The 13,645-nt window shown below is 37.7% G+C and overlaps 1 protein-coding gene across 3 annotated transcripts; it reads right to left on the bottom strand.

The window, feature by feature from the left end:
- Positions 1–981: 981 nt before the first annotated feature.
- LOC149498028 (uncharacterized) lies at positions 982–11,724 on the bottom strand. Of its 3 annotated transcripts, XM_089718469.1 has the most exons (6): positions 11,064–11,720; positions 10,178–10,243; positions 9,316–9,374; positions 7,225–8,696; positions 2,110–2,175; positions 982–1,306 (listed from the first exon to the last, which is right to left on the bottom strand). In XM_089718469.1, exons 4-5 carry the CDS (start codon positions 8,693–8,695, stop codon positions 2,129–2,131), a joined length of 1,518 nt encoding a protein of 505 aa, XP_089574595.1. In that variant the 5' UTR covers position 8,696; positions 9,316–9,374; positions 10,178–10,243; positions 11,064–11,720; the 3' UTR covers positions 982–1,306; positions 2,110–2,128. The 3 variants fall into 3 exon arrangements, with proteins under 3 accessions (XP_089574595.1, XP_089574594.1, XP_089574593.1); XM_089718468.1 differs by lacking the exon at positions 2,110–2,175 and having other exon boundaries at positions 11,036–11,724; XM_089718467.1 differs by lacking the exon at positions 2,110–2,175 and having other exon boundaries at positions 11,064–11,721.
- Between the last annotated feature and the right edge of the window lie 1,921 nt (positions 11,725–13,645).

Below are 13,645 nucleotides of genomic sequence, written 5' to 3' on the forward strand. Positions count from 1 at the left end.
TTTGGTGTGCAATTAATAAGTTTGCAACAGCTACATTACAGGCATGTCATAAATTGCCTTTCTGCTGCTGATAATTATTGTTATAAAAACTTTAATTTCTTATGAAAATCTTTCTCTGGCTATTGAAAGATAAAAGTGTTTTTGAAGTAGATTAGCCAATTGGTAACAACAATGTTGATCATAGCAGCAAGAATGAGGTTGATATGCATGGTGATGGCTGTTAAAATAAAATTTGCAGCTCTTTGGAGGGTAAAATCGATATTTCATTAAATTGTACTATAGAAAAATTAACAGAAAGGACTTTAATAGTTGCATGAAGTTAATCTTAGTTAGTAAATTAGAGGGACTATTAAATTAGTTTTTGAAAATATAAATCTTAGTAAATTAGAGAGATTGAATTGTAATTCTTCCTTAAATTAATGATTAACGTTTCAGTGTCTTTGATATATTTGTTCTGAGAACATTTATTTAAAGCTATTAGGAATGAGAGATTGAATACCTAACTACTTACACCATAACATACCCCATAGTACTTAACTATGCATAATACTAAAGTTTTGTACTACCAATCCAAGATGGCTTCTTCTAATGGTTAAGGTACTCTAAATCCATTATGCTCATCACATGATTGAATTGTGGAGCTGGCATCTTGAAACTTTAAACATAATCGTACTCCAGTATAAGAAGGATTAGTGTCCACCTTCGGTAAGTATTTTAAAGAGTAATAAATGATGTATTTCCAATGTTATCCTTGATTTTGTTATAATTTAAGAGATTTAATTATTTTTTTAGTTATTATGCAAAAACTTTTGGGAGAGGGGAGTATATGAGTAACTGTCACGACCCATTTCCGTGGGCCGGACCGGCACTAGGGCCTAGGTAAGCTTAAGGCCCCCGAGGCCCGTAGTAAGCCTAAACCACTCAACTCAAGCATAGCACATCATTCAATAGGAACAGTAGCCCATGCAAGATAGGATATAATTTTTACATAATGCGGTCCAATTTTAATTTTCTCAAACAAGTTTAGTTTGGGCCTAATCATAATCAATCACATTCATAATATGGCATACTGGTCCACCTGCACCTAATAACATAACAAACCATACATATAAGGTAACACATACGGCAGGCCCAACTGAAAATACACGACCCTACAACTGCGGAGTTCAACAATAATTGAAACTAAAGTAGTGTATGTAATTAATAATACAAATCTCAAATTATAATAACAAAAGTTATAAGTTTACTTTTGTAGCTCCGCGAGGAAAATGACAGAGCTTCAGTTGGATCAGCGACTTCCTACTACCTGAGAGGTTTGGAGAGAAGGGGGGGTGAGTTTTGCAACTCAGTGAATAATAATAAATAATACACACCACACACATTCACGCAAAATGCATCCTAATATTCTAAAATGAGCATGCTGCAGTCATTCATATGGCACAACACTAGCACCCACAAGTAATGTCACCTTCAAGTAATCAAGTAAGTGGAAATTAGTCAGTGGCACCACCTGAAACCCCAACGAGCCGTCCTCACACATGGCTCGCCCTCTCGTACATGTGCACCAGGGAGCCGATCCCCCATACGGCCAACTGGTCTAAACCTCACTGACCAGTCCTCTCATTGTTTTTCCATTCTCTCTTTCCTTTTCCATATCAACAGGAGGCAACTCGGTGGTCTCCATCCAATCTAGATCGTCAAGTGCTCAACAGGAGGCCACCCTGCGAACTACAATCAAACCTAGATTGTCAGGTGCGCATCAACAAGAAGCCATCCTGTGAATTTCCATATAATCTAAATCATCAGGTGCACAAGGGGGCGCCGATCTCCCATTTTCCCGGCCGACGGTCAAGTATCATATCATAACCGGATCCATATCACAGACCGTCCTCACAAACCCCTAGTGGTCCACTTCATCCCAATTCCACACAAACAAGGCAACGTATAGCACAACACAAGTAATCAAACAATGCTTTCAAGTAATGCACCAATACATCCAAATGTACAATCACAAATATAATTATGTAGTAATAGTGACATAATATATATATTTAGTAAATAATTACTATGCAAATGCAATGTTGATATGCATTATTTATTATTACTCACTGTGATGGAGAGCGAAGCTCTAGCCTTGATTCTGTCCTGGAGGAGCACTAGATGGACCCGGGCGATCTAAGAAGTAAGAATGACACAAAAGAAATAATTCTATCAGACAAAACACCTCATTACCTTTCTAAGAATTTTATTTTATATTCTAAATTTTCTACGTAATTAAATCTCGATATTTAAATTCTTTTCTGCACTAACACTTTATCTTTCTATCTAACTCTATTTAATTTGTTTTCGTTTGAATTATATTTTATCTCTTATTTTATTTTCTATAAAAAATTTATTTTATTTTCTACCGGAATTTCGGCAGCATCTCCCCTAAAAATTGGACTATCTACCTGTTAAAATGTCAACAATATATCTAATATTTCCAAATCACACAGCCCATCCATCGGGCAATCAATCAATCAAATTTCCATCCTCCATCAATCTCAACATCACCACACAATCCAAATCATATATTACAATAACATTATATTTAATTTATCTTTATTAAATCAACACTAAAATTATAAAACTATTAACTACTCAAATTAACCAAATTAAATTAATCACGTTAATTCACTACAAAATAATAAGTTTAATTTAACTAGCTAACATTAACTTAACTAACTTAACTAAACTCATTAATTACAAATAATAAAATTAAATTCATTAACTAATATTACTACATTAATTAACTACAATTAATAAACTTAATTTAATTAACTATTATTATTAACCTTAACTAACTCAACTAACAGTATTAAATTTAAACTAACTAAATTTAATTAACTCTCATCATTAGTATTAAATTAATTAACTAAAATATACTTAAATTAATTGTCTAAAATTACTAAAATTAATTATCTAATTTAATTATACCTAAAAAAAAAATGGATGCTGGAATTACTTGTCCGGAGATGGAGGCTACACGTGCCGGAGTGAAGAGCAGGTGGAGGCTGATGGCCGGAGGTGCCCTGGAGCAGCGGCAGTAGTGGCAGTGGCAATGGCGTGAGGAGCTGGGTGAGGCGCTGCACGATCGAGGGCAGAAGGAGCTGGCGCTGCACAATCTGGCAGCGAGTGGAGCTGCTGGCAGTGGCGCGCGGAGGAGCAGCGAGGCGACGGAGGTGATGCGACTGCCGGCGTGGAGTGGCGGCGAGGCTGGGTGGCGCGCAGCGAACCTGCTGTCTCTCGCTAGTCACACGAAGACAGACGCAGGGAAGAAGGAAGGAAAAGGAAAGAAAGAAAGAAAAGAAAGAAGAAGAAGAAGAAAAAGAAAAGAGAAGAGAGGGAGGAGGGTGGTGGCTGGGGAGGCTGTGGGTCACCGGTGACTGACTGGAAGTGTGTGAGAGGTGAGGGGTGAGCGTTGAATATAGAGAGGAGAAGAGCTTTCTAGATGGTTTGGGTCGAACCGGTTCGATTCGGTCCGATTCGGCCCAAATCTTTGGTTTTCAATGGTTTTCGACTTTCTCATTCGGTTTTCGGTTTGGTTTCTCACAGTATTCGCACTAAAATATTAATATTGATTTTCAGGCTGTCGGTACATTAAATTTAATTGGAAAAGTTTTTGAAAATATAATTTCGGTTCGTTTCAGTCTTCCCCCCTTACAAAAAAATTCGTCCTCGAATTTTGAAATAAGCAAGATAAGATCATAGTATATATGAAGCATAAAGAAGTATCGTACTCAACAAAAGAGAAACCATTTACAGTCGATCACTAGAAGTACAAAACATTTTACATGGAAGGAAAAAGATGGGGATAATTTCTTTGCATTTCAGCTGCCACTTCCCATGTGCATTCCTCCATCGAGTGATTTCTCCATAAAACTTTAACCATAGGAATCTCCTTAGACCGAAGTTTACGAATCTGAAAATCGAGAATACTAATCGGTACTTCTTCATACGTCAAATCTTCACCCACCTGAATCTCCTGCGGCTCTAACACATGAGATGGATCAGGAACGTACTTCCGTAGCATGGACACATGAAATACTGGGTGTACATGAGAAAATTCGTTAGGCATGTCCAACTGATAAGCCACTTCTCCAATCCTTGCAACTACAGGATACGGTCCAATATATCTCGGAGCTAGTTTTCCTTTCTTACCGAAGCGGAGAACACCTTTCATAGGAGATACCTTCAGAAAGACCAAATCTCCCACTTGAAATGTCACCTCTCTGTGCTTAGGGTCAGCGTAGCTCTTCTGTCGATCAAATGCTGTCTTAATCCTGTCCCGAATGATAGGAACCTTTTCAGATGTGATTTGAATCAACTCAGGCCCTACCAGTTGTCTATCTCCTATTTCCCCCCAACAGATAGGAGACCTGCATTTTCTGCCATACAGAGCTTCATAAGGCGCCATGCCGATACTTGCTTGGTAACTGTTATTATAGGCAAACTCGATTAATGGTAAGTGCGTGTCCCAAAATCCTCCAAAGTCTAATACGCACATCCGAAGCATATCTTCCAGTGTTTGAATAGTCCTCTCAGATTGCCCATCAGTCTGCGGATGGAAAGCTGTACTAAAGTCAAGCCGGGTTCCCAAAGCTTTCTGCAACGACTGCCAAAATCTCGAGGTGAACTGCGTCCCCCTATCCGAGATGATAGATACCGGAACCCCATGAAGGCGCACTATCTCTTTAACGTACAACCTTGCCAACCTGTCAGCATTATAAGAGGATCTCACTGGTAAGAAATGAGCTGTCTTGGTAAGTCGATCCACTATTACCCAAATTGAATCATAGCCTCCTGGCGTTTTCGGTAGTCCAACCACAAAGTCCATAGTGATCCTTTCCCATTTCCATTCTGGTATCGGTAATTGTTGCATTAATCCAGAAGGTCTTTGATGCTCTGCTTTTACCTGCTGACATGCGAGACATTTGGATACGAATTCTGCTACATCTTTCTTCATTCCAGTCCACCAATAATTCTCCTTCAAATCCCGATACATTTTTGTAGTACCCGGATGCACATTATAAGCAGCATAGTGGGCTTCATCTAAGATCTCCTTCCTAAGATTATCGACATCGGGTACGCAAACACGAGTACCCTTCCTGAGTACACCATCATTGTCGATTACAAAGTCTCCTGAACCACCAGTGACTACCTCTTGCATAATTCTTTGTACTTGTGGATCCCGGTCCTGTGCAGCTTTAATTCTGTCAAACAGCATCGGTCTCATTCTGAAATGAGCCAATAGACAGTTTGAAGTAGGAATTTCCAAGTTAAGGCCTTCATCAAGCATGCCATCCAATTCCCGAATTAACGGCCTTCTTTCAACCGAAATATGAGCTAAGCTTCCCAAGGATTTCCGACTTAAAGCATCTGCTACTACATTAGCCTTCCCCGCGTGATACTGAATAGTACAATCATAATCTTTAAGAAATTCCATCCAGCGTCGCTGTCTCAAATTCAGATCCCTCTGATCGAAAATGTACTTCAAACTCTTATGATCGGTGAAGATTTCACAAGTCACACCGTACAAGTAATGCCTCCATATTTTTAGTGCGAAAATGATAGCTGCCATTTCCAAATCGTGAGTGGGATAATTCTGTTCATGTTTCTTCAACTGTCTGGAAGCATACGCAATGACTCGACCATGCTGCATTAAAACACATCCCAACCCCACTCTGGATGCATCACAAAACACCACGTATCCTTCATCACCTGATGGCAAGGCTAATACCGGAGCTGTGGTTAAGCACTCTTTCAACTTCTGGAAACTTGCTTCACAAGAATCGGACCATACAAACTTAGCATTCTTCTGGGTCAATCTGGTTAATGGTGCTGCTATTCGAGAAAAGTCTTGCACAAAACGGCGATAATAGCCAGCTAAACCCAGAAAGCTGCGAATTTCAGTGACAGTAGTCGGTCTCGGCCAATCGATGATTGCCTCAATCTTCTTGGGATCAACCCTGATTCCATCCTTAGATACCACATGACCCAAGAAATTTACACTCTCCAGCCAGAATTCACATTTAGAAAACTTGGCATATAACTGATGCTCCCTCAAAGTTTGTAGCACAATTCTCAGATGATGAACATGATCTGCTTCAGTTCTAGAATAAACTAGAATGTCATCTATGAACACAATCACAAACCGGTCCAAGTATGGCTTGAACACACGGTTCATCAAATCCATGAAAGCTGCTGGGGCATTTGTGAGTCCGAAGGACATGACAAGGAATTCATAATGACCATATCTGGTTCTAAAAGCCGTTTTAGGAATGTCTTGTTCCCTGATCTTTAGCTGATGGTAACCAGATCTAAGATCAATCTTTGAGAAACATGTAGCCCCTTGCAATTGATCGAACAGGTCATCAATTCTAGGAAGCGGGTATTTGTTCTTCACAGTCACCTTATTCAATTGCCTATAATCAATGCATAGGCGAAGCGAACCATCCTTTTTCTTCACAAATAGGACTGGAGCACCCCAAGGTGAAGTGCTCGGTCTGATGAAGCCCTTATCCAACAGTTCCTGCAACTGTTCTTTCAACTCTTTCAATTCCGCTGGTGCCATACGATACGGCGGCATGGAAATAGGTTCTGTGCCAGGAATCAAATCAATACAGAATTCAATTCCCCTATCTGGAGGAAGACCGGGTAATTCTTCTGGAAACACGTCGATAAACTCATTCACGATCGGCATACTTTCAACTTTACGAATTTCTGTTGCGGTATCCTTTACCAACGCTAAGTACCCTTGACAGCCTTTCCTCAACAGTTTTCTAGCGCTGATTGCAGAAATTAGATTATAAGGAGCTATATTCTTATCTACCCTATAAACAAGTTTCTTGCCATCAGGTAGATTGAAAACAATTTCTTTCCTTTTACAATGAACCTCTGCATCATACTTTGCTAACCAATCCATCCCCAAGATTACATCAAAATCTATCACATCTAAGATAATTAAATCTGCGGGTAAGTCTACGCCTTCAAGAACAATAGGACAGTTTAAAATAACTGAATCAGTATAAATAGGTTCACTTAAAGGCGTCGATATCAGCAAGGGAATGTCTAACTGATTGAGCATTCTGTCTATTTTCACAGCAAACCTAGGAGATGCAAATGAATGGGTGGCACCAGGGTCAAATAGTACTCGTGCTTCCAAAGAACAAATAGTAAAAGTACCTGCCACCACGGCATTAGATGCCTGAGCATCTCCCTGTGTCAAGTGGAAGAGTCGGGGTTGTGCTCCAGAAGCATGCAAACTCTGTCCTGAACTCTGGCCTCTGCCCCTACCAACAGAACCACGGCCCTGCTGGCCAATAAATCTAGTACCAGATACCGACGGTGTAGAGAAAGGAGGTCTAGACACACTACCCATGGAAGACTGGGGTGGCACTGTACGTGACTGAAGTGGGCAATCTCTAGCATAATGTCCCGTCTGATGGCATCTGAAACAGACAATAGCATCAAAATTACACATTCCTCTATGAGCCTTGCCACACCTATGACAAGCAGGTATACTAGGTCTGCTGCTGCCTGAACTATGTCCACTACTAGAACCACTTGGATAACTACTCCTTCTCGGCCAAAATTTCTTCTTGTCCTTCCTTCTACTGATACTACCCTTGCCTTGGAAGAGAGAGCTCGAAGATTGTGTACCCATAAGAAAAGACCCGCTCATACCTGGCACAATCGGATTCCCTGACTGAGCTGCTGTTCTGTTACCTCTTCTGCCTGAAATAAACCCATCAGAAATGTATTTATTTTCCATCTGCCGGGCTGAGTCAACAATGGCACTAAAGTCTTGCTCCCTTTGCTGAAATAAAGTGGCATATATTGCATTTAGACCGCTAATGAATCTGTATACTTTAGTGCCTTCATCAGGTATGGACCCCGGAGCATATCTACTCAATTCAACGAACTTGGTGGCGTACTCATCCACCGACATATCCCCTTGAACTAAGGATTCGAATTCTCTCATTTTGGCTCTTCTGGTTCCTTCCGGCACAAAATAGTTCATAAAGAGTGTAGTAAATTGTTCCCAGGACATCCTAGTGACAGAAGGCTGAATATAATCTCGAAACCACGCTTCTGCTATTCCCTCCATTCTACGGCCGGCAAACACAATGGTCCTTTCATCATCACAGCCTAGCTCAGCACAAAACTCCCTTATTCTAGCCAAAAAGGAATGAGCATCTTCAGTGCCTGTGAACTTAGGCGGTTTATAACGAATGAATCTGTCATACAGGTTATCAGTAGCAGCCCTCGGAACAGTAGGAGGTGGAGCCAGTTGAACTGGTTGTGCTGCTGGATCGGGCATAGATGGATGCATCTGTTGCTGTTGCTGAGCTTGGAAGAATTGTTGTTGCTGCATTAACACATTATTCATTGCTGCTGTTATAGCCTGTTGTAGCCCGGTCAACAATGTGTTCATTTCAATGGGAGTTCCCTCCATATTTTCCTCATTCCCACCTTCTTGGGCACCTTCATTCTGATTATTTACATTCCTAGCAGATTTATTCTTTCGTCGTCTTCGTCGTCTAGGAATAGCGGAATGCCCAGAAGAGACTTCATCAGGAACATCTCGCTCCGGGTTATCATCAGGAGCATCTTGCCCCACGTTGTCGAGTGCTCTACCCCTGTTCTTCACCATGCTGAAATTCAAAGTACAAGGTAGAATTTATTAGAATATAACCATTCCTATCCTATTCATATCAATTACATTATAACCTAACTGAAAATAGGACTCATACGGTGATCACGCTGAAACTTAAGAGGCAAGAGAAAACTATATCAAGACGTGACGGAAATAACTCCGCAGTTATCTCTAGACTCCTAAACTTATGCTCTGATACCACCTTTGTCACGACCCATTTCCGTGGGCCGGACCGGCACTAGGGCCTAGGTAAGCTTAAGGCCCCCGAGGCCCGTAGTAAGCCTAAACCACTCAACTCAAGCATAGCACATCATTCAATAGGAACAGTAGCCCATGCAAGATAGGATATAATTTTTACATAATGCGGTCCAATTTTAATTTTCTCAAACAAGTTTAGTTTGGGCCTAATCATAATCAATCACATTCATAATATGGCATACTGGTCCACCTGCACCTAATAACATAACAAACCATACATATAAGGTAACACATACGGCAGGCCCAACTGAAAATACACGACCCTACAACTGCGGAGTTCAACAATAATTGAAACTAAAGTAGTGTATGTAATTAATAATACAAATCTCAAATTATAATAACAAAAGTTATAAGTTTACTTTTGTAGCTCCGCGAGGAAAATGACAGAGCTTCAGTTGGATCAGCGACTTCCTACTACCTGAGAGGTTTGGAGAGAAGGGGGGGTGAGTTTTGCAACTCAGTGAATAATAATAAATAATACACACCACACACATTCACGCAAAATGCATCCTAATATTCTAAAATGAGCATGCTGCAGTCATTCATATGGCACAACACTAGCACCCACAAGTAATGTCACCTTCAAGTAATCAAGTAAGTGGAAATTAGTCAGTGGCACCACCTGAAACCCCAACGAGCCGTCCTCACACATGGCTCGCCCTCTCGTACATGTGCACCAGGGAGCCGATCCCCCATACGGCCAACTGGTCTAAACCTCACTGACCAGTCCTCTCATTGTTTTTCCATTCTCTCTTTCCTTTTCCATATCAACAGGAGGCAACTCGGTGGTCTCCATCCAATCTAGATCGTCAAGTGCTCAACAGGAGGCCACCCTGCGAACTACAATCAAACCTAGATTGTCAGGTGCGCATCAACAAGAAGCCATCCTGTGAATTTCCATATAATCTAAATCATCAGGTGCACAAGGGGGCGCCGATCTCCCATTTTCCCGGCCGACGGTCAAGTATCATATCATAACCGGATCCATATCACAGACCGTCCTCACAAACCCCTAGTGGTCCACTTCATCCCAATTCCACACAAACAAGGCAACGTATAGCACAACACAAGTAATCAAACAATGCTTTCAAGTAATGCACCAATACATCCAAATGTACAATCACAAATATAATTATGTAGTAATAGTGACATAATATATATATTTAGTAAATAATTACTATGCAAATGCAATGTTGATATGCATTATTTATTATTACTCACTGTGATGGAGAGCGAAGCTCTAGCCTTGATTCTGTCCTGGAGGAGCACTAGATGGACCCGGGCGATCTAAGAAGTAAGAATGACACAAAAGAAATAATTCTATCAGACAAAACACCTCATTACCTTTCTAAGAATTTTATTTTATATTCTAAATTTTCTACGTAATTAAATCTCGATATTTAAATTCTTTTCTGCACTAACACTTTATCTTTCTATCTAACTCTATTTAATTTGTTTTCGTTTGAATTATATTTTATCTCTTATTTTATTTTCTATAAAAAATTTATTTTATTTTCTACCGGAATTTCGGCAGCATCTCCCCTAAAAATTGGACTATCTACCTGTTAAAATGTCAACAATATATCTAATATTTCCAAATCACACAGCCCATCCATCGGGCAATCAATCAATCAATTTCCATCCTCCATCAATCTCAACATCACCACACAATCCAAATCATATATTACAATAACATTATATTTAATTTAGCTTTATTAAATCAACACTAAAATTATAAAACTATTAACTACTCAATTAACCAAATTAAATTAATCACGTTAATTCACTACAAAATAATAAGTTTAATTTAACTAGCTAACAGTAACTTAACTAACTAACTAACTCATTAATTACAAATAATAAAATTAAATTCATTAACTAATATTACTACATTAATTAACTACAATTATAAACTTAATTTAATTACTATATTATTAACCTTAACTACTCACTAACAGTATTAAATTTAAACTAACTAAATTTAATTAACTCTCATCATTAGTATTAAATTAATTAACTAAAATATACTTAAATTAATTGTCTAAAATTACTAAAATTAATTATCTAATTTAATTATACCTAAAAAAAAAATGGATGCTGGAATTACTTGTCCGGAGATGGAGGCTACACGTGCCGGAGTGAAGAGCAGGTGGAGGCTGATGGCCGGAGGTGCCCTGGAGCAGCGGCAGTAGTGGCAGTGGCAATGGCGTGAGGAGCTGGGTGAGGCGCTGCACGATCGAGGGCAGAAGGAGCTGGCGCTGCACAATCTGGCAGCGAGTGGAGCTGCTGGCAGTGGCGCGCGGAGGAGCAGCGAGGCGACGGAGGTGATGCGACTGCCGGCGTGGAGTGGCGGCGAGGCTGGGTGGCGCGCAGCGAACCTGCTGTCTCTCGCTAGTCACACGAAGACAGACGCAGGGAAGAAGGAAGGAAAAGGAAAGAAAGAAAGAAAAGAAAGAAGAAGAAGAAGAAAAAGAAAAGAGAAGAGAGGGAGGAGGGTGGTGGCTGGGGAGGCTGTGGGTCACCGGTGACTGACTGGAAGTGTGTGAGAGGTGAGGGGTGAGCGTTGAATATAGAGAGGAGAAGAGCTTTCTAGATGGTTTGGGTCGAACCGGTTCGATTCGGTCCGATTCGGCCCAAATCTTTGGTTTTCAATGGTTTTCGACTTTCTCATTCGGTTTTCGGTTTGGTTTCTCACAGTATTCGCACTAAAATATTAATATTGATTTTCAGGCTGTCGGTACATTAAATTTAATTGGAAAAGTTTTTGAAAATATAATTTCGGTTCGTTTCAGTAACATATACTTCCTCCATTCCAAAATATGAATCATTTTTTAGTAATAATTTTGTCATAAAATATAAATCGTTTGAGTATTTGAAGGAATAATAAATGATATTTGGGAGGGCACAACTCCTTAAGTCTTAGGCCTTAGCTGTATAACGAGTACATAACCCAGCATCAGGCGGGTTAATTATCATAAATTTATATATTTTTAAATATATATAATTTTAAAATTGTGTCATAATATAATAAAATATAGTATTACACAATATTATATATGATAATTTACATTTGTTAACTTCATACATAATAATTCAATTTATAGAAAACATTATGAGTACTGTACACGCATAATTATAAGAAGTTAATAATAATATTTTGATTATTTATCTAGCTTCGTAACGCTATTTCTTCAAAATATTTGTCACTGCAAAATATTTTTTTAATTAAATACATTTACAAATTCATGTATGTGTGTTTTTGCTTTAATTGGCACAACTTTATTATCTTGTCAACATATAATAATTTTAAAATATTTTGAAAAATAACAACAACAATTAAATGAATTATTAATGAAATTAGTTTTATTATTAATTTACAATTTAAATAATCATTAAAAAAATTTATATTTATAATTAATTGACATGTATAAATAAATATGTATACCTATAATATATACATACGCGGTACTAGCTACCGAAAGTTTTAAATTGCAATAATGTCCACATTAAGTCAACGGTACATCAATTATATATATTACAAAAGTAATTATTCAATAAATTTATAATTATGCATTTAAAAAATAATGAAAACTCATATTGAGCTTTACTTATATAAATTAAAAAATTTTAATTTGATAAATTTTAATAAAATTTAAGTTATGGCGTGAATATAACTAAAGAATAATAAAATAGTTTAAGTGGGATGGACAAAAATATAATTAAAAAATAAGATGAGGGTCAAGTGATAAAAATATTACCGTGGTGAGGGAAATAATGAAAGAATAATGAAAGAATTAAAAGGAAAAGATCTTTGGGTGGACATATAATTAATAGCAAATAAATTGTAAAATCGCAGCAACTGTCATATAATTAATAGCAAATAAATTGTAAAATGGCAGCAACAGTCTCACACATGGCTACGATAGTATAGTTGTGACCGTAATTAATTAATAGATAAGAGGGCAGTGTGTAATTAATAGATAATAAAATGGCAGAGTGGAAAAAGTACTGTAATGGCAACAGCAATTTTTCCACGCCCTTTAGATATATATAATAACGTGTCCACCCCTGACTCAGCACTATGAACAACAGTACAAAACACACTTAAGCATTGTTTTTTTTTTTTTTTTTTTTTTTTTTTTTTTGTCGTACCGTGTGAACCAAACACACTTAATGTATTAGCGGTCTTATATATTGAATGTAGGTAAATCTGATTTAAATAAAATTTATCAAATGGCCACGGCATTTATGGTAGAAAAAACTCATCCTCTAAATTTTTTAGATTTCACATTTTTTTATAAAAAATAAAAAGACTAATCAGATTATATGTAGAATTTATAATCACAAAATTTTATTAATCATTAGAGTGATATCTAGTTATATAATAAAACCAATTATATTGTATTTAGAATAAATCTTATGTAGAATGAATAAATCTTTTACATTTGGATTAATTGTAGAACTCACCATAAAAATGTAGCTCTGCTTTTGAATTCATTAATTTTACTGCTTATATTCCTTTTGAGTTTATAATTCAATTTTATATTCTAAAAATTTCGGTAAATTTAATTCGATTATAACCAATTCCTTATAATTAAAAATGTAAAATTTCAAATGAATTTCTTATAAAATTTTGAACTTGTAAATGACTTAAAAAAATTTCTATAATTCTTTTATACCAAACAAACT

Source organism: Jatropha curcas, chromosome 2 (assembly GCF_041381405.1).
Source record: "Jatropha curcas cultivar XTBG-Jc1 chromosome 2, XTBG_Jcur_1.0, whole genome shotgun sequence".
Lineage (NCBI taxonomy): Eukaryota > Viridiplantae > Streptophyta > Magnoliopsida > Malpighiales > Euphorbiaceae > Jatropha > Jatropha curcas.

What these genes read in the sequence shown, in the direction of transcription:
- LOC149498028 (XM_089718468.1), bottom strand. Translation starts at nt 8,695, where the DNA reads ATGGTGAAGAACAGGGGTAGAGCACTCGACAACGTGGGGCAAGATGCT. An exon ending in ATCTAATGCCGTGGTGGCAG is followed by an intron (nt 1,307 to 7,224) that starts GTACTTTTACTA and finishes CAAACCTCTCAG; the next exon opens with GTAGTAGGAAGTCGCTGATC.